Below are 27,886 nucleotides of genomic sequence, written 5' to 3' on the forward strand. Positions count from 1 at the left end.
CGAAGACTAGGGGTTCGCTAGTTTATTCCTTTTGGAAAATTATTTACATATTTCGCTGGTATCTTTAATTTATACGATCCCAGTTAGATTCCGTATATAAATTAACCACATAGCCATTTTTAGTTTATTTGTTTATTATACCATGTGCGCTGTAGTGTGGTGTGGGTAACAGTTTCAGTAACGTTTCTTTTCACTCTTGAAAGTTGCCGTGTTGTACAAATTATGACTTAATATTTAATTCATAACTGTAGCAACATAAATTTAATCCAGCCAGAATGTTCTAGTCTACAAATACAGGCAATTGTCACCACACCATGCTACAGTGCACATAGTATAGTTGGTCGGTGGTCTACCAGTTCATAACCGCTAGACCACCGAGGTCGTCAAATATAATTTTAACATAAAGTTAAGTAGGTCGTCATATTTATCTACGTAATCTGTGGTTATGACGTACGATGTCAAATGAAGACGAGACATTGCTAATAGTAAAGTAAAGATTATGCGATTGACATGAAATTGTAATTGTTTACGTTCTCATTACAAATTAAGTGACAGCTGTCAAAATTACAGCATACTTAATGTAACCAGTAACCGTAACCTTTTGACCTTTCAGCTGCGTCATTTACATCGTATGATTTTAAAATGCTTTTTTGAATAAGCAATATACATAATATATTAGGTTATTATTACTTTTTTTTTAATTTATGTTTAAATAAACGTTACCATTTAAGATTTGGTACTGCCTTTTTGAAATAAAAATCTAAATTAAATATACGCAACGCAATAACAAAATTAAAGTATTTTTTTTTAATCCCACACACAGACCCATCTAGTCCTTGACTAAACTAATATTGTATGTGTATTAAATAACCGATATAAATTCCTAAAATCCTTTTTCTTTATAGACATACATAATAAACATAGAAAACACTCTGACCAAAACAATAAACCATCCTCATGAATATACAAGTGTTTAAAGTGCGCGGAATCAAACCCGTAAAAACTAAAGCAGAGCGACCTGCTATACAGCTCGACCTATAAAGAAATTTAATAAAAAATTGTGTGCCTAAGTTGGAAAAAAAATTATACAAGGTGTCCCGTAAGTAGTGGACCAACGGGTTTTGGGGGTACCTTCACCGCTTTGTTTTCAAAATGTGGTGAAAATATCATCCATGTAAGCTAAATAATAAATTTCAGCATATTTGTTTTTTTATTTTATTATTGTTTTTTGTTCATAGTAGTTAAGAATACATAACTCTTCCTAATTAAAATGGTATTGAAGCATATTGAACAACAACAAGAAAATTAGAACATAAACTAGATGCAAACTCTAACTGAAATTTGAACAAAGATGGTGTATAAGAAACCATATTGTTCCCTTCACAACCCCCAGGCTTTGCCATTGTAGGTATGTGTGGTATATCCCGGATTAGCCTAAATAAATAATAAATAAATAAAAATAAAAAAATCCTGCTCCACAAAAGTGCTTGAGTGGCTCTACCACAAAAGTTTTAGTTCTCTAATGTTATTATCGTGAATAGTTCAAATTGAAATATTCACTCATGTTATAATAGCTGTATTAGATTTTATAAATGTGTCGGAAATCGGAATTAGAGTTGCAAGTTTTTCTTTTAGCCTATCCCTTATAGGCTAAAAAAAGATCTAGCAACTCTAATTCCGACACAAAATGTGAAGTTGTGTCGCGGCATCACACTTAAATAGGCAAAAAATACGAGAATTTAGTTTTTTACCCAGGATAAATTATCAAAAGACAAATTGTCTAGGGTAGAACGATTGATTTAATAATAGAAAACGGAGCACGATTCGAATACGGATAATGTCAGTCCCGCCGGGACATTTTAAACTAAGCTAAGCTAAATACGGGACATCCGGGGAAATACGGGACGTCTGACAACGTCTGAATAGACAAGTAATATAATAAGACAATGAATAACAAGATAAATAGAGTACTAATTAGCCTACCAGACTGACTAGAATTTGGACACGTTAAATTAATATACATAGCATTCCGAATATTTGGGAAATTAACTTTGGATATAGAGATATAAGTAATATACTAAAACTTTCAAAACATAGTCACTGAACCCTAATAATGCCCGTTTGACGTGGTCTTGGACGGTGTTTTAACATAATTTTACATATTGTTTGTATATACGCACTATGTATATAATAATAATAATATATTAATATATTATGAGAGTTTCGTAATAGTAGACGAACATTGTAAAATATTCAAGGCTGTTTACCTGCTGCGCCGCTACGTATATATGTCACAGTAAATATTAAATATTTCATGAACACTTCGTTCATTATTAATAACTTGACCAGTAATCGTTGACGTCACGACACTGATAAGTAAGCCCTCACAAACAATAGCTGTAATTAACAGCTTATTATTAGCTTATTTAGTTGCCGTTATCGCTATTATCTTTTGGATCGGTTAGGAATAGTTCATTTGCGGTCGTAATAACATCACTAAACCTGGCCTCGCATTATTAGATTAAGACGGACGATTGTCCTAGGTGACTATCATTCCATTGGCGCAATTGCCCCTTAGCCCCGCCTTCATTGGAAATACGCCAATCGGAACAGGGTGCATAGGACAATCATCCGACTGAACCTAATATTGTGAGACCAGGTTTAGTTGACTTTAGCGGCGTGCGCGCAGTATTCCGAATGGCCGCGCAGTTAACGCCCGCGTTTGGATCAACAATACGTGCGTCGACTCGATATATTCTCATTATAAAATGTCGCTCCCTCCCATACAGTCCCCAGTGTAGTGAATAGGTGTAAAAATGCCTGAGTGTACTGATCAGTTTACATTTACGATACCAATCATACGCTACACTATGGACCCTGAAGACATGTCCGCGGCAGGGGAGCGGCAACAGCCGCTGTCAAAAAAGATGTCTCTACTTACACCCGTCAAAATAGAAACTCCTGACGGTGGTAGACGGATGTCAGAACCGACTAAATATTATATACCACCGCAGTGTAATAACCGGTTGTCCCCAAGAACAGCTAGAAAACGAGATTCGAGGAGGAATTCGAAGGCGGATAAGAAGGATGACTCCCCACCGAAAGAGAGTTTTGGTCCAAAGCCGTGTAATTGCGAAGATTGCCGGGCATCGAGTCCACTGCCCCCGGGGTACGGACCCCAAACGTTATCGCCCGGTTATGATCAGATGAAACGCTCGCTATTGGAAGTGCCATGGAATGAGGATTATACTGAAGCATCCAGTGATGATCTTAGTTCGGAATGGGATTCTGATGTTCCTGAACCGCCTCCTCCAACACCCAAGGTTTGTTTTTTATGGCTTCTACATTAATGGAATTTTGCCAATGACCCTTTTCTTAAATTTCAAATTTTAACGGAATTTTAGGTGTTGTCTGTACGATTAATCGATTTTGAATATTCACATGGGTGTAAAGTTCTATATTTAAAAGTCGAATTACAGTTTATAAGTAATCTATGGAATTGTAAAAGCAGTACGCATGTTGAACTCTATGCCCCGCTTTACTTTCTTTAATACCATAAAATTCAACAATTAAGCATGTATTACACCAGAAGAAAGTTAAAACTATCGCTTAAAAACCGTACACGTTTACATAAAAATGAAAGTAATTATTTATTGAACACGGACCTTGGATTAATGTTCCTTGACACAGCAACTTATCAATTTCTCCTTACTTTAAGAAACGTTGCAAATATACGTAGCGATATATCATCGGCTGTACTTGACATATTACAAGAATGGCCATTTATATCACAATGATGCTATTCAAATGTAAATACCATGCAATACAAAAGGTGTATTGATACAGTTTAAACAAATGACGCAGATAATATACAAATGTCTGTGTTATTAAATAAACAATGCCACTTTATTGTAATATACATATTTTTAAAATCACTAGTATCCTGACGACTTAGGCGTAATGCCGGTTAGTCAGGGAGAGAAACACCTCAATGCCTACAATATTCACAATTACCTATCTCTTATTTGTTTTTATAATAATATAAACACTTTCGCTCCAAAACTCCCGCTGCCTGCGTTCAATCATCCGTCATCCACTTGTCAATGTCACATAGATTACTTTGGCTCTGGCCTCTGACGTTCCGTTTCAGGTTACATGATTATTGACTTTACCATTTTTAATTAATGGTGCGTCACACGATAGTTAACAATATTTATTTCAATATATAAGTATTTATATGAATTTACTAAAATAAAAAATATGTACATATTCTCTATGAATATTAAACATACGTTTATGAATGTAAACCTGTTTTGCGTCAAATTTACAAGCGCTAACATTTTCAAGCAGTCCAATAATGTAATTACTATTGAATCATTCATCAGACTAGATTGATTGTGTTAGCAATGTCTTACAGCAACTGATCTGGTTTATATGTTATTGAATCGTATATTTTAATATTGATCGATTGAAAATTTGTATTGGATAAGAATAAATATAATTAAAAATATTGACATTAGTAAAGTTACGTTAATGTAAATTTTACTTATCCCAATGATATGGAACTACATCTTTGATCAGATTTTTGACATTGTAATTATTTAATTATTCTTCAATACAAAAAAAAATCATATGGTGGATTTAATAGTAGAAGATCGCGCAAGGAATATCTCATCTGTTATTTAAAAATTACATCTTTTGTGTGTTAGATAATACGTAGATAAATAAATCGCACAAGTGTTGACCTAAATTCAGGATTTCAGATCCAGGTCTGTAATGTCATTTCTTACATCATAATCCTGTTGTATTCTCTAGCATTGACTATTATGTAAAAAAGAGAGTACAAGCCAGTGCATACATCTAATATACAATAAATAATATCTACTTATTACGATGAAAAACGTGTAGTACTTAGAAACTGTTACGTTACGTTTCTAAGATTTTTCTAATGAAAAATCTCTCTTTTTTAATACTAACTTCCAGAGACTATACACTAACTTCTACTTCGTAATATATAGTTTCTACTATTTCCATATACCTAATGTATAAACAAAACTTTAACAAGACCCACTTTCTAGAATAGCGGCAACTCATATGCAATTCTGGTATTGCTGGTTGGAGCTCATGAGCGGCGGTAATCACTTACCATCAGGTGAGCAGCGAACTCGTTTGTTCCCTACCCTTAAATAAAAAAGTATTTTATTAGCATTACATATGAGTTGCCGTAATTGTTATCGATAGGTGGATGTTTTCTCGATGATCTTGTACAAAACATGGTTATTAATTTATGAATGATAATGCCTTATTTATAGACAACCTTTGTGATAACATTGAAGGATAATCGAGATTTTATGTAAACAAATATTTAAACGAAGGTAAAAGAGCATATGTCATATACGTTTTTTTTACAAAGCATAGCATGGGGGTCTTCAAAAAGTGTATATCTATCTTGACTTACCAGTCAAACTAAATGCGCACTTGACCTCTGATGTTTCATACGTCTATAGGCTACGGTAATCGTTTAGCATCAGACGTGCCGTATTCCTGTTTGTCCCCTCTTGATGTCATGCTGTGGTATTAGACATGACCAAGATGCTGAGGACATATTATTATTACTTCATCTGCTGTTTCTTATATAAATTTTCTTTGTCGTCTATACTTATTAAAATTACACATTTTTCACTTATCTCTAAATGCAAACAAAGTCGCCAACAACAGCTAGTCGTTTTTAAAATAAAAGTTCATAACTATAAATTTGCGGTGATTTTAAACACCTGCAGAAATGTTCGGAAATAGACGATGTACTCATAAAATATCTAAACCAGTTTTAAGATCCGTCATTTGTCTGTGTCTACAAAGAATCCTTAGCATAATTATACGCATAGTATTAATATGACATTAAATTGCTAATAGTAATATAAAATAATACTAGATTCCTAAGATAATATAATTAATTAACATGAATAATAATAACACTACGCACGACAATACACACAGCACCAAGTCCAAGCTAAGGAGAGCTCGTGTTATGGGTACTAGATAACTATTAGAAACTACATATTATTTATATTATTAACCGGGTCTTAACACGAATAATAAAAATATTATTAATAAATTTATCTGTCATAATATTAATCGTGTTAAGACCCGGTTATTAATATAAATATTGTACATTAAACACGAAAGTTTAAAAATAACTAATATAGGAAATTACTTCAATACATTATCAAACGGATCGGTGTATTAAAAATACAGTAAACGATATAAGAATAAAATTCAATACACCCAAGTACTGTAGGATTGTCTGGATTCAAAAAAATATAGCATTATCTATCGTAACTAATTATATACCTAAAAGAATTTCTAAGGATTAACATAAAGTAAAATCTAAATCAAATGCCAATTATAGTAGAAACTAGTGGATATAAAAAAATATTAAAAGCTGATATATATTTTTAATTCAGGCCAACCCATTATCATAGCTCTAATTTGACTTTGACCCGAATTAAATCACCGATATAATAATAGGTATTCATAATTATTTATAGTTTATTATTAGACCATAAATGGACGTTGTTATTTCACTATGGATCTTTAAATAACTTTGATTAATAATTTTGGTGGTGTTACAAAGCGGTCTTGATAAACCGGGTTGATTACACGCAAAAAAACTGGATTTCTATCAAATTGTTTTGTATTTACGTCATTTGATTTGCTTAAAATAACTGGATAAGTCTAACGATTTGTTACTATTTTAGATTGATGGGTTTCATGGTTACGAGTTTTCTCTCGTCTTTATGTGGTAATTGGATGGGTAATCGCATATTAACACGATACTTTATGTTTTGGAGAATGAAGTTGAGTCTTAAAATACATAGTCTATCTGCTATAGATATATCAGTAATACTATATATATAGACTATCCCTTCGTTTACTTCTTCAAAACACCGGAATTTATTTGATATTATATCGATTTTTACTATAACTTAGTAATTTTTTTCTGGAAGTATAATATATGTACCATATATATATATATATATATAGTCATACGATCCCCGTCATATGGGTACTCGTACTGTACGCAGGTGAAGGCGAGATGGATGGCTACTTAAATAATATTTATCTTTTTTTTTTAAACTGGCTACCTGCCCTGGCTTAGCTCGGGTACATGTATTATACATATATAAACCTGTCTCTTAAACCACTGTATCTATTGCTAAAACTGCACTAAAATTCGCTGCGTAGTTTAAAATATCTAAACGGACAGGCAACGGAAGCGATTAAACTTCATTTTAAATTATGTAGAGATAGCAGCACCGCAAAAATATACACAAAATCTATATGAATTTCTTGATGTATGAGGATTTAAATATTAATCGAAAAAACATTAGTATAGACAAAATTGTATAGGGAATAAACACTTTTGATTAAAACAAAATAGTCATCAAATCATATAGCTTTCGATATCTTCGAAAAATTATAACAGAATTCTTTTGAGAACTAATAAAAGTAAAAATAAGAAATAAAATTATTTTTATAAGTTTATTCGTTCCTCTGATAATAAATATTCCTAAAAGATAATATTTTTACACTACATATATTAGCGATATGCTTAGTAATAGAAATCAAATAAACGAAAATACATTAGAAGATTGATTATTGTTTTCGGCATATAATTTACGTCATAATAATTAGATGACGTAATAATCTCGTATATTTAAATATACTAGTTCATATTTTGATTAGTTTTTGTTCAAAACCCGTTTTATGCATAATGTATAACCCATTATAACAACAACATTCAAAAGAGAATCTCTTCGTGTTATTTAAGATAATTTAGTATTTTGTTTTAATATATTATTACATTTATTTTAATGAATGATAATGGTATTGTGAACTCGCCTGCGCTAACGATATACGCTGGCGGGGCACCAGTTCATGAGGATGAAGCCATAAACGAAATATCTCCTTTGTAAAGTTTATACTCTATCCTGAAGATATAAAAACCATCGCTCCTAAGAATATCTTTCAATTCTTGTAAGGACAAGTCAAGGACCCGTCAAGGGACGGGAGTAGGTAGCGGACTCTGAAAAAGGGCGAGTACAATAGATCTTTGTAGGTCGCAACGCTACAGGTCTAAGTACATCTGACTAGCCCAAACCCCTTTATAAAAAATAATATTAAGGTATAAAATCTAAATATACATTAAACATGTACATATAGTAAAAATGTCGTTAAACTGTAAATGGAAGATATGAGAAAAAGAAAGTATTATTCAGGGACACTATCAATGTTGAATATATATGTATATATATATGTTTTTATGTATGATTTTTAGAATTGATGCGTGCTAATTTCAAAAACGGCTTCACTAATTTTATCAGAATTATCAGTAATATATTGTGGTAGGCTCCACTTAAAATTTTATGTTTGTTTTATTCCAATCGGTTTACAACCATAAAAGTTATACGAGTTCGAATTCGCGGGCTTAGTATGTTAGACACTAATCGAATACAGGCGCGATGTATTTAATTATATTTAAGACATTCTTATTCTTTATACGATCGTAAACGATCTATCGATCATTCGATATTTATATCGATAAGCATTGCTTTCACTATGGGTGTCGGTCAGTACACCGTTACCTGGTTACTCGTGCCGTTAACCTCATTGCATTGCATTCATACATATGATGTTCTGCTCTCGTTATTGTAGTACTCACTGTCTGCTTGTTAGTACAAGATTTATTAATACAGTACATGTCATAACATTTAAATTCACTCAATCTACAGAGCAATTAATAGTACGTTTTATAAGAGTTGGCACCGTGTTTACGAGAAATAAAGCAAAATTCAATCTGTGTAAGAACTTATTGGTTAAAAAAAAGTTTGCTCTATTTCATACAAATAATTTTTTTTTGGTATTCATTGAAACGGAGTTGCATGTGCGGAAAAAACCTACTAATTAATGTATGAAAAAAAATGTACACAGCTACACAAAAAACATATTTTGTTTCTAGTGATTGACTACGTCAACAAATAACGTTATATTTAGGCGGCAAAATTATTTTGAATTAGGAACGCTTGAGCTTTGTTTAGTCGTTCGTAATTCAAAATTAAAAAGCGGTAAACTGCCGTAAATTAAACATATATTTTTAATTAATAATTCGGCATTCGGAGTTTTTTTGCACAAAAGTAATAATAAATATGTAAAAGTATTTATTGTTTATTGTCGGCCACGGTAGTCTAGCGGTTCTGCATACTTTAAGAGGATCGCGTATCCGTTCCCTGGCACATAGAAACATTTATCTTGAGTAGTATAAAGTTTGCATTGGTCTGTCTTCTAAGTATATATCTCTGTGTATTATGTGAGAATGTATTAAAAAAAATTGAAGCTAAGCTTATATACATATTTTGGCTTCAAACATAAGTACTTACGATTATTACCGTAAAAAATACTTTATAAAAATACAATAAACAATAAAATACTATTTATAATAATAATAATAGTATTAATCAATTTCATTCTAATTCAATTTAAATCTGCGAAGATCTATTTATAATTATTACACTACTTTAATAGTTACTTGTAAATAATAAAATTACTTAACCGTGGAAGTTCTTCAACCAGATCAGTAAATAAAAGACTACATCTAATGAAACAAAAAAACAAGATAAATAATGACGTACCATAAGCTTATCATTACAGATGTGGGCGTGGCCTCCATGATGATTTGTTATTTGACTGTTTTTTTTAACGGATGATTGTGTTGCTTTAAACTGTTTCTCGAATATCATATCTGTTCAAATTTTTTCCAATCAATGGGAACGCATAACGCAAATTTTATTATTTATATTTTTTAAAGAATGTTGTGGTTCTCTTCCATTCGACAAAAATTTGGAACGTACAAAAATATTTTCAAAATAAATTCATTTTTCGATCTTTTTTATAAAATAAATGACCTTTATATTATGGAACTATTTAAATTATTTAACTGATTGTGACAAATTTGGTGAGCTTAATACTGTAAAATTATTATTTGTACGGAAACGATAAAAATATATTTTTGTGCTGCGACAAAAACTCATTCTGTCTTTGCGGACATGCACTTTTTAATGCGAAAAAATTATAAGGGGTTAAAAGGGGGGATGAAAAAAAAAACCATTTTTGACTTATTTTTGAACTGTGATTACAATTTTTAGTATTATGAAAAAGTGTTTTCGTTTTATAGTAAATATGATTTACTTATTAATAATTTAGTTTTTCATACATATTTCCTTGATATTTGTTTATTGTTATTGTATTCATGATACCGGTTCGTAGAATATTGTTATGTGCATTGTTTCGAATGATTACAATACTAGTTGTTCTCTAAAAAAAGTATTAATTTATTTAATAAATTATTAACCTAAATCCTTACTCCTTACTAATATTATAAATGCGAAAGTAACTCTGTCTGTCTGTCTGTCTGTCTGTCTGTCTGTCTCGCTTTCACGCCAAAACTACTGAATCGATTTAAATGAAATTTGGTACGCAGATAGTCTAGACGCAGAGGAAGGACATAGGCTACTTTTTAATGCGTAAAAAGGGTTGTAAGGGGTTCGCAGGCGTGGTTTTGCCATCTTTTCATTTCACTAGCTAACAACCAATCAAAACATGTGGATCCATCACAGAGAACAAAACCACAGATAACATAATGTAAAACGAATACGTTGATGTTTTTAAATCGTGTGTATGTTGATTCGACAACATGTGACTGTGGAGAATATTCAAAATGTTGAACAACAAAGTTAATAAAGTATAGGTATTAATAAATATATGGTCTTTTTTATAAAATAAATATTTCATGGATTTTTAGGTCAAGGCGTTTAGTTTTCGTCATCTGCGTGTGTAGCATTCTTAGAACCTTTAATTAATACGTCACGATGAAGTCTCTTTTTGAGAACACTTTATTTTTAGTGGCCTGTATATTCTTGTAACAGTACCTAAATTTGGGTAATATAAGTGGCTAAACAACAAAGTTGATATAAAATTCTTAAAAGTATATCTATTACAACTTGCATATGAACGATGGGAGATTGTAAATAAATAAATACATTTACTAAACCTTGAAACAATGATTAGTTTACCTACTTGAGATAATTTAAATTATAATTATTATATTATACTACTATTTGGAATATATAAAATGACTGTATAATATGACCTTAACCGTTTAAATTATTTGACTGCTTATTATTTAGGGACAAAAGGAATTATAATTATAAGTATATCCTTATAATTATAATAAAAAATATATAATTGTGTTTTATAAAATATATCAGGTATATATCTACCTGATATATTTTATAAATGTATATATTGTACTAAAAATTTTGAGATATTTAAAATAAATATAAAAAAAGAATATCAGAACTATTATTGCACTTATTATACATTATAAATATATTACATAACTTTATATAATATAGGTATATATTTCTCTATCTTATCTTATAAATTTTATTAATTCAATTCGAGATATCGTCATGGTGTCTCGTTCTTTCGCAATCGTTGTAACCTCTTTATTAAAATAGTCCGGAATTTATAGTCAAGGTATATTTAATTTACATCTGCCATTCAGTTTATTAGCCGAAATGCATCCAATTCGGATGCTAAATATAGATAAGACGTTGCATTCAACTCATTCATTATTTATTATTCATTCAATTCATGCATTCTACGGGTTTGTATCGATAATAATTACAGTCGATGACCGTGTGATGTCTCGGATGGAACGAAATGATTGTGATAGACTTTATTTGACATTAAATAATTCGTGTCAAGACCCGATAATATAAATATTTAACGAGATATATTTATAATAATTTGTATATTAATAGTACTGATATTGTGTAGCGCGAGTTTTGTGTAAGGTCCCACTTCGACCTGTATAAATAAATCACGTAGCGATTTATCGTTAATTTGTTTATAATAATATTTTTATTGCATGGTCTTTACGCATATTTGTTTCTCGTGGTACTCGGTTAGGTACCGAGTAATCTCTACCGAACTTACAAATTGGTTCATGAATGCCGAAGTTTAAAGTTATAGATATAAACATACTGGCTGACCCGCTCAACTTCGTCTGCAACACATTTATATAACATGTGTCATTATATGTCACCCAATTTACATAATATCTTGTTAAATTATAGCATATGTGTCATTCTGATATATAAGCTATATTACTGCAAAGTTCATCAAAATACGTTTACTAGTTTTTGCGAGAAAGTTTCAAATTTGAAAGTTTTGCGCGAAGTTCACAATATTTTGCGTTTATAATATTAGTAGAATAACCGAATTTAGAATCTCCTTCTTTTAATGTCGGTTAATGGACAGAAAACAATGTATCTACCTATTAGTGTCAAGCCGTTAGTAATTAAACCCGTCCTTTGAGGTTTTAGTTACATACATCTCGATAATAATACCTACAATTGTTACATGGTCGTACATAAACAATGTAAACATACAGAAAAATGTACCTACAATACTGTACATATTAACCATAAAGCGGATTTTGTTAGGGGGAAATATACTTTGATTGTGGAATGAACTACCTGCCGAGGTTTTTTTGAGAGACTACACAACGTGGGGGTTTTCAAGAAGGGTTTATTAAGGTTTCTTAAGGGTTGGCAAAGCACACATGCACCCCTGGTGTTTCAGGCGTCCATAAGCTACGGTAACCGTTTACCATCGGATGGTCCGTATGCTTCTTTGCTACGATTGTACAAAAAACATAGGTGTCACTGTACCGACTTTTTTTTTACTGTTTGAAACATTTTAATATTCCAGGGATTTATTTAATATACTACATCGTAAGAATAGATGGATCCAAAATGGAAAAATAAAATAAATTTTTCGACACTTCACATTGACGACTCCTGAATAATAATTTCTTATAACATAACAAAATATATTTTCAGTTTTCCTTTTGTTTAAGAATATGCTTCTGTTTACCGACTTTCATTTTTTTTACTGTTATGTTATCTTAATATATAACATATTTTAATATTCCAGGGATTTCAATTAATAATATGGTTATTTCTCTAATAGTTGAAAACTCTAATACACTGCCAGGTCATTTTAGTAAACGTGAAAGTTCTTGTATGTGTGTCCCCAACACAGGTAAGAACGATCCCCAAACATGAAACCTGGATCGTGGTTCCTTTGGCAAATTTCATATCAAATTCGTTATTTTAAGAAACTCCATATTTTCATATATTGTACGTAGCATTATCAAAAGCAAAATGGAAAAATAAAATACGTCATTTTAATTGAACTTTATATATATTATTGAGAGACACTACACACTTGGTTCCTTATGCTCCTGAATAATAATTTCCTTATAACATATCAAACGTTATTTTAAATATATTTTCACATATTGTTTCGTTGCCAGACCCTTAGTTGGTTTAACCGCCGGACCCCCTAAACTATACTATTTTATAAATAAACTTACGTCATTTTAATAAAGAGATTTATATATATTATTGAGAGAACTTTCATCTTGATACTACCAGACTCATTCGTATATTTACACTTAATCAAATTCGTTATTTTAAGATGCTCCATTTTTTCACATATGTATTATATGCCAGACCCTTAGTGTGGTTTAAAATATATATCTACATTTTAATCTGCTTTATATATATTATTGAGAGAACTATTAAACTGGAGTTTTCTTGGTTCCTTATACCAGACTCATTGAAACTGTATATTGGGTAACAATGGTGTATAAACTTATAAGTTATTTTCAGGCTCGTAACAAAGCCGGATCCAACCCCCGGGATCCCCCTAAACTATACTATTTTATAAATAAACTTACGTCATTTTAATAAAGCTGAAACTTTATATATATTATTGAGAGAACTATTAAAAGTTGCCAGACAGTTTTATAATTTAATATACGAGCAATATGTGAAAAAATGGAGCATCCTAATTTGATATGAAATTGATGTTACCCAATATTTTCAATGAGTTTAAAACAAATTAAATTAGAATCGATAACTCAATATCAATGTTTGACGATCGATTTGAGAACGTCGTGACTTAGTAGTTTACTACCCCAGCCTTACCGTGTTCAAGGTCGTTTGAGTTCGTGTTGCACAACAAGAACTTTCACTATGTGGATTCTAAAACAAATTAAATTAGAATCGATGGAATATCAAGTTTGAGAAATAAACATTTTAGCCTTACCGTGTCAAATTTAACCATTTTTATATATGGAATTCAGAGTGAGAAATAAACATTTTAGGTAAATTTAACCATTTTTATATCTACATACTTCATTTAATTCAGAATAATTAAGTAAAAGTTTGTACCGTGCGTGGAATCGAACCCGCGACCATCGAAAACCAGCGAAGTAAGGCGGTGTGCTAAACCAATAAGCCACATACATATAAATGACTGAAATCGTTTTAAGAATGCGTGATATACTCGTAATGTTAATTACTTTTTAATTACGATATTAATGACATCAACTAATGTTGTTATTAAATCTGCAGACATATGAATATAAAAGTATTATATAAATATGTTATAATCAACTTATTTATTCAAGAGGCGCGGTGTCGAATGTTTATAGCTGTCAAAATGCATTATCTATGCATAATAAAACGAGGTTGACGGGGCTGTGACGTACATGACACAAAATTAATATTCACCTAGTGCTACATGCATAATCAACTAAAAATACATATTTCATTTACAGTTTTTTTAAAGCATGTATTTATAAAAATAAAATCTGAAATTCTTTTATTTGTAAATAGGTACTATTCGACGTGTTTTGACGTCAAAGATTTACTCGTGTCGATAGATAATAATAATTAAATAATGTTTTTTTATCACTTTTTTTATATAACTATTTATGAAGTTCCTAACTTCTGAGGTAGGTATAATAGCTGCCTTTCAGGAGTCAGCATTTCCTATATTATGCGTATTTGTGAGTGAAATATTCAACACAAATCTACCAAATGGAAAATTACATTACATTACATTAAATGACAATTACTTAACTATTGAAAATATTACATATGAAAAAATAAATATATCTCTATCAAACTTGTGCTATTTCATAACTTGATTGTTTGTAAATTGCTTGGAATAAAATCTACATACACTTTTCAGTAAACGTATCAATACATAAGTAAAAACTGCAGCTAAATAATAATAATAATAATAAGCCGTTTTTGAGATAAGCACGCAGAAATGCATAGGGAAACAGACAAAAATTTTAATAATCAGTGTTTTTGGTTTCAGTACTCCAATAATAGAATGGTATGAGAATAGAAGATGTATTAGAAAAACTTAATATTTTTTTCTCATACATCTTCCATGTAAAAATACCAATCAGTTATATTTTTATTAAATATTAAAATGTTTTTGTCAATGTATTATTAAAAAAAAATATTATAATAATGATGACGCAATACCAAAAATTTATCGGGCGCCAATTCGTTTGCAAATCAATTTTATTACTGTTATTTTGTGGTTTTCGTAGGTATGTTAAATTTGTTATTCCAAATCGATTGAGCGACATGTCTATCAAAGGTCATGCAATAAAATTTTTGCTAGCCAAACGAATGTACACAAAGTTCTGGAAGATTTTAGCATAATTAGTAGCAGAATATCGTTTTTTCGGTCTACTCTAATGCTGTTGGCCGCAGCTCACAGAACGATTGAGGGCGAGTACAGATGGCACTCCAAACCCGCGGAAGGACTTATAGAGCGGCTGAGGTCCAACTCCCGCCTGACGTATACGACTTTAGTCTGAGGGCACCGCTACGGGTTCGAACCTCGGCTCAAGGCGTCGTAATTTCGATCCCCGTTTGAATTGGATGGCGTAATAATCGGAAGTGTATGGAGGGGGATCGATTGGAGCAGAATGATGAATGAATAACTGTGTTGTCTTTAAGAAATCTTTTAGAAACCCAGAGATTTCAAAATAGGTATTTTAGCCCATCATGGTAAATTCGGCAGGTATTTATCATGATGGTTTCCAGGGGTAAACGTGTGGATGTCAACCTGACATAGAACATTGCTAGTAAAAGTACTAGTAGTAGGTAAGTAAAAAGTAACAACCATAAGATTCGCATAAAATCATTTATATATATATAATAAAAAAAAAATATGTATTACACTCATGTAAATATATATATTTTTATAACTGCAGATGCTTAGTGTTGTACGTTGATAGATCAGTCAGTCAGGATAACCTTTTTACATATAGTAACAGATTGTTGTGGAAGCAATTTGGTTTATTGGCCATTTCCCTGTCGCCGTCTGACTGAACCGCCAATTATTCTATTCTGGGATATACCATTTAGAGTAGACCGTTCAGTATATCAAAGTCAACAACATATGTTTTTCTAGAGTTCACACGACTGTACCATCGAACTTTTTTTTCAATAATAATATTGCTGTTTATTGTAAAAGCTTAACTGATAGAGAATGCTTCGAGTAAAAGTTATGAACTCGAAGGCGAAGTAGATGCTTCCACTAGATGGACGTAAAATTTGTAATCTAAATATAAAATGAAATAAATAAAAAAAGAAAAAAAAATTTAAATATATATATAATTAATTTAGAGTTTAATAAATATATTTTTTTTATTGTGCACTACATGTTGACAATATATGCACTCGATGCAAGTGTGTAGTAATATTAATACATTCATAAGAATGTATTGGTACTTAATTCTGTTTTTGCTTACATAAATCTTACGGTCAATCTAAATTCCACGCTGGTATACATTTTAAACAGTACCACTTGACACATACATACATACACTATATTTAAACTTATAAATAAGTAAGTACATGGGATTAAATCTAATCTATAGTCAGTACTAAACTGCATTAAGTCCACAATTACAAATTTTTGGGAATCGACTTTAATGAGTTAATCTTTAAGATTGATTTTCTAATATTCAATTAATCTTCGTGTTAATGCAGTTTATTATTAACCTTGCTAGATAGTTAAAGTAAACATTGATTTTAGTAGTTAATAGGGTTAACGTTTATTTTTTAACAACGGAAGTCTCCTGCTGGACGATTGGCGCGTAAACATAATTCAATTTCATATATGTATAATCATAAGAATATTAGTTTAAACATAAGTACATATATTCAAAATATAAATACTATATATAACTGGAATAAATAATGATATCGTCCTCCTCTATGTAAGACAGATTCATATATATAGTATTAATATATGAAGCAAAAATTTTGTACACATTTATATGAAAATTGGGCGGACGGACAATATTTCACACACATTCTAGTTCACATGGAAAACAATAAAAAACATTACACACTACCATGTATTTAACACATATTGCAAAGTCTATGACAATAAAAACTTAACAATGTTCAAATCTATAATTTATATTCATTATGGTACAATTTCGACTACTGGGCTATAAACTAGTTGCATTGTTGTTTGCTTGTATAAAAAACATTTCAAAACTCTAACGGTTATGTTGAGATCATTATGAACAAGTTAAACATATAAATATGTATATATTAATGTATAAAACTAGACGGACAAACTATCGGCTCGTTTTTGCAACAAGTATAACCCATATATGTTCAAATAACTTGATTCTTCTAAACCATTAACCAAGTAGACACGATAGAATTACCATAACTCCATTTAAAGAGGAAATTATTAAATAGTTTAATAGTCAACTGGGACTTGTAATTATAGATTTTGTGGTTGAAAAATATAGTATTTTTTTATTAAATGTCATAAGAAATATGTTGTGGTGTAAACACATTAATCTTATTAATATTTTAAACGCGAAAGTTTGAGAGTATGGATGGATGTTTGTTACTCTTTTACGCAAAAACTACTGAACGGATTTTGATGAAATTTTACAGTAATATAGCTTATACATCAGAATATATGTTAGGCTATAAATTTTACGCGGATGAAACAGCGAGCACAGCTAGTAATAAATAATAACGATTACTAACCATTTTATAAACGCTGTAAAAACATCACTATCTAGTTGTCTCTTCGTAAATTGCATATGACATAATTACTATGTAATTGTAGATAGTATTTACTTAATTTTAAATTATATGTTGTATAATATATATATTTATCATATGGGTATTTATTTGATAATATATTATTTATTACACATTTAACATTTTCTTGTATTCCAGTCATGTGTTATCTACCTTCATTTTTCTTTATAACAATACTCGAACTTATTATTATGTACTTAGAGAACAATTTTATAAATCGGGAGCCCGATTTTAAATTTTAAATCACATATTTTCGGGTCACTAGTTCCAAGGTTTGGGTAAAACAAACACATTTCACATTCAAACATGTATCGGTTTGCATTTGTGTTGTTTAAATTGCGGAAATAACAATCTTGTTATTCGGATTTGGAGTAAATATTATTAGTACATGCGAGTCTATTTAATATATGTAATGTTTTGGTATAATATTTAACGTACAATATAATTATGTTCTGTTATTTGAATATTGAAACCAATATTTGTATATTGGTTCAAACGTTAGATATACTTTTGAGATACGCTGATAGTAAATGCAAAAATCAACCGTACTACTGTAGACTATATTATTCAGAATTGTTAGTCATACAAGTTTCCTCTAATGAGTCTAATGGGTAAGAGATTTCTTGTACAAGGGACGAGAATATCATCTGCCTCGTTTATGTAAGAAATTTTGATCTATGAAAAATTGTACACTATATTTGACACTACAGCTAATATTTTAAAAAATTTTATAAATTTTTAGTTTAACTTCTTATTTTGTTAGTGTCTAATGCTAACATCCCTTACTGTTGTATCTCTCTGCGCACTTCCCCAACTCATTGCATTCTAATTATGAATATTACAAGATTACAGAGCAGAATGGATCCAAGAGATATTAACATCTTTGTTCTAGGCAAAATGTTTTAACTTTAGCAATCTGTGTATTATTTCTTGTATTTTTATTTAATAAGAGTTAACCAATTTATTGTTTAATCCTTATTAAATTTATTGTTTAATCCTTATTTAGAACTGATAATATTATTTATATAAGATATGTTTGATTTGCATTTGTATAGTTAGTAATAACATTACATTAATGTACTCAAAATGAGAAAATAAATATGGGCTTGGCTGAAATTGTCTGTCGTTATGAATATACCAAATTTGTACTCATGAAATGGTTTGGTATATCCTGTAATAACTGTACGTACATTAAAATAAACTTTACTTTAAACACTTTTAAATAATCGTTTCTGGATCCTATCACAAATTCAGAAATCTGATATTCTCAAGAAGACTGACGTACCTATATGTTGTTTTGAGCATAAAAACATTAATGATAAATGCAATAACTAGTACGCTACTACCGCCAACTTAATTTTAATCCTAATTTTTGTCTTATCTTTATAATAATAATAATAATTTATAATAGAAATATAATAAAATTGTAAAACAAACATTGTCTGATTGTGTGCTTTCATATGGATTAAAACGTAAAGCATTTGAATTAGGAAGAATTTCCACAGATGAGCTGTTAAATATAGGTCAACATATAGGTTAAAAAAACCTGAGTGAAATCAAAAGTCTACTTACTTAAATGAGTAAATAAAACGCACAAAGTCACGAGCGCTGTTAGTTATTAAATAAATACTACATTATATCTAATAGAGCGGTAGTAATAACAATAAAATGGGAGATGATACACCTATTATGTCAGTATAGTCATATTATCATAAGGTCAAATGCTAAGTAAGACTTAATATTATCATTAGTATAAGTAGGCGCCATTCATAATGCAATGTACATTTAAATGGATGCGGCAACTGTACTACGAACAGTGTTACCTATACTGCGAGATAGCTTGATTTGTAAGCCATGTTCTGGTTGAGATATGATAGTAAAATCACAGCAAAATAACTAACGAAACTTACTATCTATTAGGTCGTTAGTTTATATGCCATTCCAGTAGCGTAAAAAATCGGGACTCTACTGTAAAAATATATACTATGAGATTTGCGGTACGGACTCTTGGTCCCGGATTCGTGTAGTGTAGTGTATCCACTAAGGTCTCAGCGAATATTAAAAATTTCGATATAGCATCATAATGATGTGGTACTAAATTGATAATATTTGTTCTAAATCTATGTTCTAAATATGAATCACGGACTAGTTGATCATTCTTAGCCCTGGCTTGTATTCCACTTGCCAATTCTCTAGGAGGATCTAGGATAGTGATATTAAGGATCTTGCGTCAATGGACCTTGCCCTACTATATGTTAGATAAACTAAAATCCCTTAACAGAAACCTAGTAAACACATACTTACGTACTTGTGAACAAATTATCTGTATTACCACCATGGCTACATATATAAATAAATAGTTAAGATAATTTTTATTTAAAAGTAAAATGCCCTAACGAGTGCTGGTCTGTGGCGCCCCGTTGTGTAGATAGGATAGGCATTATGCAATTACGTCTATGGTTAGACTTCGATAACCTTTGGCGGCTGTCTGGTTCCATTTATGTAAACAGAACTTTAAGTTATACAGTAAAATATACTTTATATTAATACGAATATAGTTAATTATTCATAAATATTCGTATAGTTATAAAGTTCTGCGAAAATTTCCACGTGATATATTAAATCAATACGCATGCGACCTATAACATTGTGATCTAGATTTAATAGACTAAAATAAACATGTAGACCATAGATTAACCTTTAACTTTTTAACATTTCATTAATAACATACATAAACACACACATCGTACGCACTTATTCAGACACATTCTATTTTATTATTATTACTCTTATATTTGAGAGTCCTCCTCGACGTCATGACTTATATTTCTGACTGAATCTCTGGTGATGAAAACACCGGTAACAAACTAAACTACTCCGAGAGACAGCGGCAGACTCAGTTTTGATTATTTAAAATATACTGTCCTAAATGTAGAAAGATTTTTCTAACTTCAACACTACTATTTGAAGTTGAAATATTAATTTTCTTTGTATTGGCCCTAATAAAATATATTTTTTATTAGCGTTAGTGCGCAAAAAATAAGTGACTCTTATATATAGTCTAATACAGTTGTAAATATTACTAAAAATATCAACGCACACTCAAATAATATAGAAAATAAGCTCTTGCTTGGGCTGAGGATAAAATTAATCCCTTTTTAATATCTTATATTTATTTAGGGGCTTTTATCAGTAAAGGATAATGCCACTACCACCGTATCTTAATCCTAGTCTTATCGCCTGCTGTATAATGAAAATACAAGTTTATCTGGCAATGATAAAAAGCCTTGGAGATGATAATAATAGTAATAATAAACTTGTACAATTCATACAACGCCATCTACTCCCAAGCTAAGAAGAGTTAAATCGTTCTGAGATATTATTATTATTCTGCAAGTATTTCTATAAGTTGTCTAGTACACATAAAATATTACATATAAATAATTTTAATAATATCTCAACGATACACACATCACACTCTAGTCCCAAGCTAAACAGAGCTTGTGTTATGGATACTAGACAATGATATAAATACATTTCTTTTTGTAAATACCTTTAAACTACATATTATACAAAAATAATATCCAGACAGATACAAACAATCGAACTCAAGAATGCAAAAGTTTGTACCTTGAGTGAAATCGAACACGCGACTATTGGAAGTGTGGCACTAGTTAAATCGCTATACTACCGAGGCCGTCAAAGATACATTGAATGTAAATAACTAGGTACTTTGATTGAAGAGAACAACGGTATTATATTCAATCATAACTGAGTAGAACAATAGATTTTCCACGTTTCGCTCGACATGATAATGCCTCTAACAAATGTTAAACAGATTGTTTTTCGGCAAAACTTGTCTAAAAATAAGTTCCAGTATGAGATAAGCACTAAAAATATGTAAGTATACCAAACAACTTATTGGCAATTTAATAAATTGGAAACTGAGGTACAGGTATCGGTATACTTTATATAAAGTCCTTTGACACTTATATTTATGCGGCAAAGCATCTTGCTTTGGAAGCTGTTATTGTTATTTTGGTATAAGGGTGATATGACAGTGAAATAAGTGGTTACAAGAGGATAGGGGATTTTTAGTAATGTGGACGAATTACCCCATTGCTAGGAATGTACCATATCAGGTTGGCCACACGGTTCCACCTAAAACCATCGTAATAAATTCTTGGTGAATTTGTTGTTCAATGGATATGGATTGCCAGAGATATCACGTGATATTACTGTTCATGTATATTGGCGATGGTTAGATTACAGTTACACAAAAGCCCTAGCATACATATACATATATTCACAGGTAGAAATTAATATTACAGGTAATGGATGGAATTGCAACCTCATAAGTGGTATCACTGTTGTCACAAGATGACGTGATGCCTGTAATACTATTCATGTATTTAGACGACAGTTATCGCTCACCATCAGGCGGGCCGCTTGTCTGCTATTCCAATTACTTAAATAAAAGATCTCGGTGATCCTAAGAAGATAGTAGGAGTTATATTTTAGTCTAAATTTATTAAAACAATACACAGGCGTTCAGAAAATAAGGTAATAACCACTCACTCGTACGTAACTTTGTTTATGAATTTAAATGCATTATAATGTGTAAAAACGCATTTGTATGCAATTTATGTTTAATTAAAGACCGGATGCAACTCATGCATGTTGCGTTACGAGCAAAACAAATGACCTTTTGTTTATATAATTAACCTATATATTTTTTACAGCATAAACTTGAAATTCAATGCACTAGTTGCCAAAGATGACCTTCTTGATAATTTCTTTTAAGTATATATTTTTATTGTATTTTATATTTCGACGTTCTGTTTTTGATAGTGATTGTTTTTATTACGGCTTTGGACTACGTTTTTCTTATGAACTGACTTTTAGCCAGTAAATACAATTCTCCGTCACCATACTCATTTTTTTTTAATATAACATATCAATGATAAAATGGTGGCAAAGAGGTATTTCGTTTTTAGGGTGCAGATTAGGCAGTGAAATTACAGGATAAGAGACATGACGTCTAGTCTTCTGTAATGGCAAAGCGTGATGTCTGCAGCGCTATTTCTATACATATATAGGTGACGGTTACTGCTTAAATGAAGGTGAGCCGCAGATTGTTTGTAATTATAAACACATAAAAAAATGTTAGTCATATAATCAAATAGCATTTTGTGGTAACGTGAGTTCACTGACCTGCACTGAATAAAGAACTGTGGAATATAATTTACTTATATGGTTTTTATACATAATTGAAAAAAAAAAATGTCTTTGAATAATATTTAATGAAGAACACTAACATAATAAATATGTATTGTATGCATGCATAGATGGGTGATGTGACAAGAATGGACAAGGTAAAGAATAAATACATTAGACGAAGTATAAAATTGGCGCCAGTGTTAAAGAAGTTGAAAAGTAATCGTCTGACATGGTATGGCATGTAATGCGTAGAAAAGAGAATATCACAGAAGACCGAAGAGCTGGCAGCTACCTTGGACAAAGAATTAGTCTAGCTATTCAAAGAGGGAACGCTGCCAGTATTATATATGACCCCTTTTAATAATATATTTTAGTCATCATATTATTATTTTTTTTTTAAGCTTTTTATTTTAGGTTCTTAGTTATACAATTAGGTTATGTAAATACTAGTTATATAATAATATGTATATTGAAAGTATATATGAATGTCGATGATTGTAAGGGCAGAGGAAGGCCGAAAAAGAGATGAATGGGCTCTGTGAAAGATATGGCAAAGGGAGTAAATAACAAAATTACTCCGAACAGAAATGAATGGAAGACAAAGATGTTGCGCCGACCGCAAATGAATGGGATAAGGCAGTACCAGATAATGATGATGATGACTAACATAATACATACAATGAATTATAAGATGAATCCAATATTGTAGGTAAAAGTAAAGTATATGAAATTCTATAAGGACCACATATTTTTAATCTATACAAATAGAAGCCAGATTATAACAACGTGATTATCTAAGGCCTCAGCAGTTGACGTCAAACACAATGTTGAAAATAATTACAAAGTCATTAACGACCTAATTGCAGTCGCCAGTAGACGCGATTAGCATGGGCCATGGGCCATAGTTCCACTATCAAGTAATTATATTGTCTCAATGCATAAATAAATAATACTAATACGTCATAAATTATATGTAAATTCATTAATCATCAAAAAACGCGCCCATGTATGAAACTGATAGCCTATGACAGTTGTTCACATTTTTGAAGGAAAAGAAAGAAAAAAGGAATGTAAGCAATACAGTGATATACGTTGTTAAATACCTTTTATATTTTTTATTCCATTTGACCAAAATTATCTTTTAAATTCATAATGAGGCTAGGATTCAAAGAATCGCATTCAAGAGTTCGGTATTCTGTTTTTGTCCAATTAGATGTCACTGTCACATGCAACGCTGTGGGAGTCATTGACCTGAATCCGTTCATTGATTGATTGATTAGATGATTAGCAATTTAAAAACAAAAGGCACATATTGTCTGCATTTTTTTTATTGTTATTTACCACTTTTTACTCGACTTCCTAAAAACCAATAGGTAGTGTCTAATTCAAAGTCGTCTACGTGGGCACTTCTTTGACTTCTTTTTCACCTAATTCTGCGGCTATGCAGCTTGCTTTGCAATCTGTGTTCCGCTATGAATCGTAATATATGACAGTGAAATTTATTCATTCATAATTTAAGAGCTGCGCTCTTGTAGAAGATCTCCACATCTTCCAATTTTCCACGATTTTCCACCAACCATCAATCTCTCTACTTGTTATAAGTCCCGAGGTCGTGTCGTATCAAGAGTCTCAACATTTTCTCCCGCCTATTTTCAATAATATTTATGGTTTGTCTCTCTTCTTGCAGTTCTTGCAATCCTTTGCAGTATTTTTTCATTTCTTATTTTGTAACAGTGAAATTTTAGGTATCGAATTTTTAACAACTTAGGACTCGCTATCAAATATATACCACGCTTACAAAATAATGTCCTAGATCCTGCTCATATATTTTACGAATTTACTACTTTAAATCAAGACGCAGTCAACTTATGCCATTCCAACATTACATGTGAATTTATAACTGCGTATAAGCTTTACAAGCGGCGAAAACAGATTCTAGTTTTCATTTTTGGATTTATGTATTATCCATAACGGGAATATTTGCGACGAATGGAGTATTGGTAATTGCTTACTGTGAAATAAACGTATCGGGCAGTCAATCATATATTTGTAGTTATTACCTTCTACGCAGTGACAGTTTCACACTTCTGTCGATGTTGCTACATGCACTGGAATTTCTAAGCAGAATGTTGGTTATCAAAGTTTTTTACAGCGGTGAGGTGGTGAAGACAGTGCATCATTTTATATATTGTTTGTTTGTTTATCTATTATTACATTTAAGATCGAAATATATACAGAAATTATCTTATTTGCTGTCTATTCTCTCATTATATAAGAATTGACTATTTCTCACTAAAAATAATAGTCTTTCTATGAAAATAATATTCACTGACCGTCTCTTCACTTACCTTTTTGACTCGAACTTAGGTTTTCGCCTTATAGTCAATATGGCGGAAATCTTCGGCTTTTTAGTTCAAAAAAAAAACAATGAGCTAAATTATTGTTTCTTTACGCAAAAATAATATTTAGGAATTACTATCGGAAGAGCGGGGTCGCATATACATTTGTTGGTCCCAGAAAAAAGAGGGTTTTAATATGGGTATCCCTTACATGAAAAATATGTTTAAAAAAAATTCTTTGTTTATTTATTCTTATTTATAGTTACCATCAAATAATTTTACGTGTAATAAAAAAGGACACGAAATGAAATGCACGCGTGCACATAATAACTAATAAACGAGATAAATTAATGCACGACCGTATATAACATGAATAAATTGTCCATTAAATGCAATTTTATCTTTATTACAAATCGGAGTATAAAGAATGCAGACATTTTGCAGATAAAAAAAATATTTAAGACTTTTATCAATGTCAACACGGCTTTGATAAGAATCTCTTAATATGTATGTATTATAATAATCATAAATATTATCCATCATGTAGATCTAATTAATAACCACTATTACACCTTTCTCATTATCATCTCCAGGATTCTGAGAATCTCCGCAGTCCGCCTTGAAACCATCATGGGTAGTTCCTGGTAAATTCGGTATATACTAACCTGACGTGTTTCTGTACTTGTGACCCATTAACATATATCATTAGTTTACATAGGAGCACCATTCCATATTCCTTTAAGTTTTATATTATTTTAATGATGAACATTAAAATAATATAAAACTTAAAGGTCTCGGTGGTCTAGATTTACATACGATGGTCGCGGGTTCGATTCCCCGCACGGTACAAACATTTGTATTCAAGAGTATAGTATGATTCTTTGTATCGGTCTGGGTGTGTTCTATCTATATTATGTATTTATTTACAAAAATCGAAGCATTTATATCAGTTGTCTAGTCCATAACACAAACTCTGCTTACCTATTTATTATTTCTAAAAAATATTTATATCAGTTGTCTAGTACCCATACGCAATTAGATTGGGACTAGAGTGCGCTGTATGACATTGGATTGGGGCTATATTGAGTATTTTTTTCTCTATAGATATTACTATTCTAAATCGTAGCTTACAAGTATGTTCATAGACTCTAATTTACTGTATCGCTACCAGTGGCCATAGATAGGTAGCAAATAAGAATATGTAAGTAGCTATTTTAAATCACGTTCCGCAAACAATAATTTTAATGACAGTATTATTTCAAGCCGCGAAGTTATAAAAATACATGACTGTGGTGTACGTGCTTTGAAATAATTGAAAAATAAAACATTGTAAGCACTAAGTATTGTAGAAGTACTTTTAATGTAAGAAGGTCAAAGAAATTTAGTAATAGTATAGTACATAGTTAAATTAGTAAATACTCTTTTTGATGCCTCTGTAGTGGCAGATAAGCATACGGCCCAGTTGATGGTAAATGTTTGCCGTAGCCTACAGACGTCTGAAAAGCACGGGTATACCGTGGCTGCCGATCCTTAGGAGATCTTAATATTACCCTACTTGAAAAAAATACATGTTGTAGTTTCTAGAGAAACCATCAACAGTATATAAGATGTAAAAATCTTTCTACACATAATGCTAAAGTATGTCGGCATCTTACCAAAATTTAATCTTATTGAGAGTTTCTAATCTCAGAAAAAAATGAATACCTGACTAAAGTAGAGTTGACATTGATAAGTTATCTAAGTAGACTAGTTAAGATATTTTTTTTCCTTTGCTTGATCCTGTATTTCATAAAAATCGTAACACTGAACATCTATATAATAAACTGTACCTAATTAAGTGAAATTACAAATTTTCTAGCTTCTAATCCTTGCGGATTAACCTGATTATGATATGGTTTTTTACGAGTTATGAAGAAATATTTTACTTTCCATATTCTGGCGGGGCTGTAATGAAGGATGGTCGATAAAGAATAGAGTCAACTTAGTTAGCCCATCATGCTGTTATCAGCAATTAGTTTTTATGATGTTCAGAGGTAATGTGTGGAACTTGACAGACAAATTTAGTGGTAAGAATAGGACCACAATTCTCCATTAATTACAATCTACCCAAAGTAAAACAAACTGTGAAATTAAGAACCCAATTAAACGTATACAAAAGAAAACAAAAAATAAATAAATAAAGCAAATTAATAGCTTGAACCTATACGCATCATAAAAATAATTTAGTATAATGAAACTAGATAATACGTC

At 30.9% G+C, this 27,886-nt stretch overlaps 1 protein-coding gene across 5 annotated transcripts in view; it reads left to right on the plus strand.

Annotated features, from left to right (window-relative positions):
* LOC131855396 (inositol-trisphosphate 3-kinase B) overlaps positions 1-27,886 on the plus strand; it is a 150,176-nt gene that overhangs the window by 96,228 nt on the left and 26,062 nt on the right. Inside the window, exon 1 of one of the 5 annotated variants that reach the window (XM_059206682.1) lies at positions 2,701-3,323. The exons of the other annotated variants lie outside the window; for them this stretch is intronic. Coding sequence (XP_059062665.1) covers positions 2,817-3,323 — 507 coding nt within the window. The 5' untranslated portion in view covers positions 2,701-2,816. Of the gene's footprint in view, positions 1-2,700; positions 3,324-27,886 lie in introns of those variants that run through there. 5 annotated transcript variants of the gene reach the window in all.

The sequence above is a fragment of the Achroia grisella genome, unplaced genomic scaffold (genome assembly GCF_030625045.1).
Source record: "Achroia grisella isolate CSIRO2021 unplaced genomic scaffold, CSIRO_AGI_Agris_v1 utg1062, whole genome shotgun sequence".
NCBI classification, from domain to species: domain Eukaryota; kingdom Metazoa; phylum Arthropoda; class Insecta; order Lepidoptera; family Pyralidae; genus Achroia; species Achroia grisella.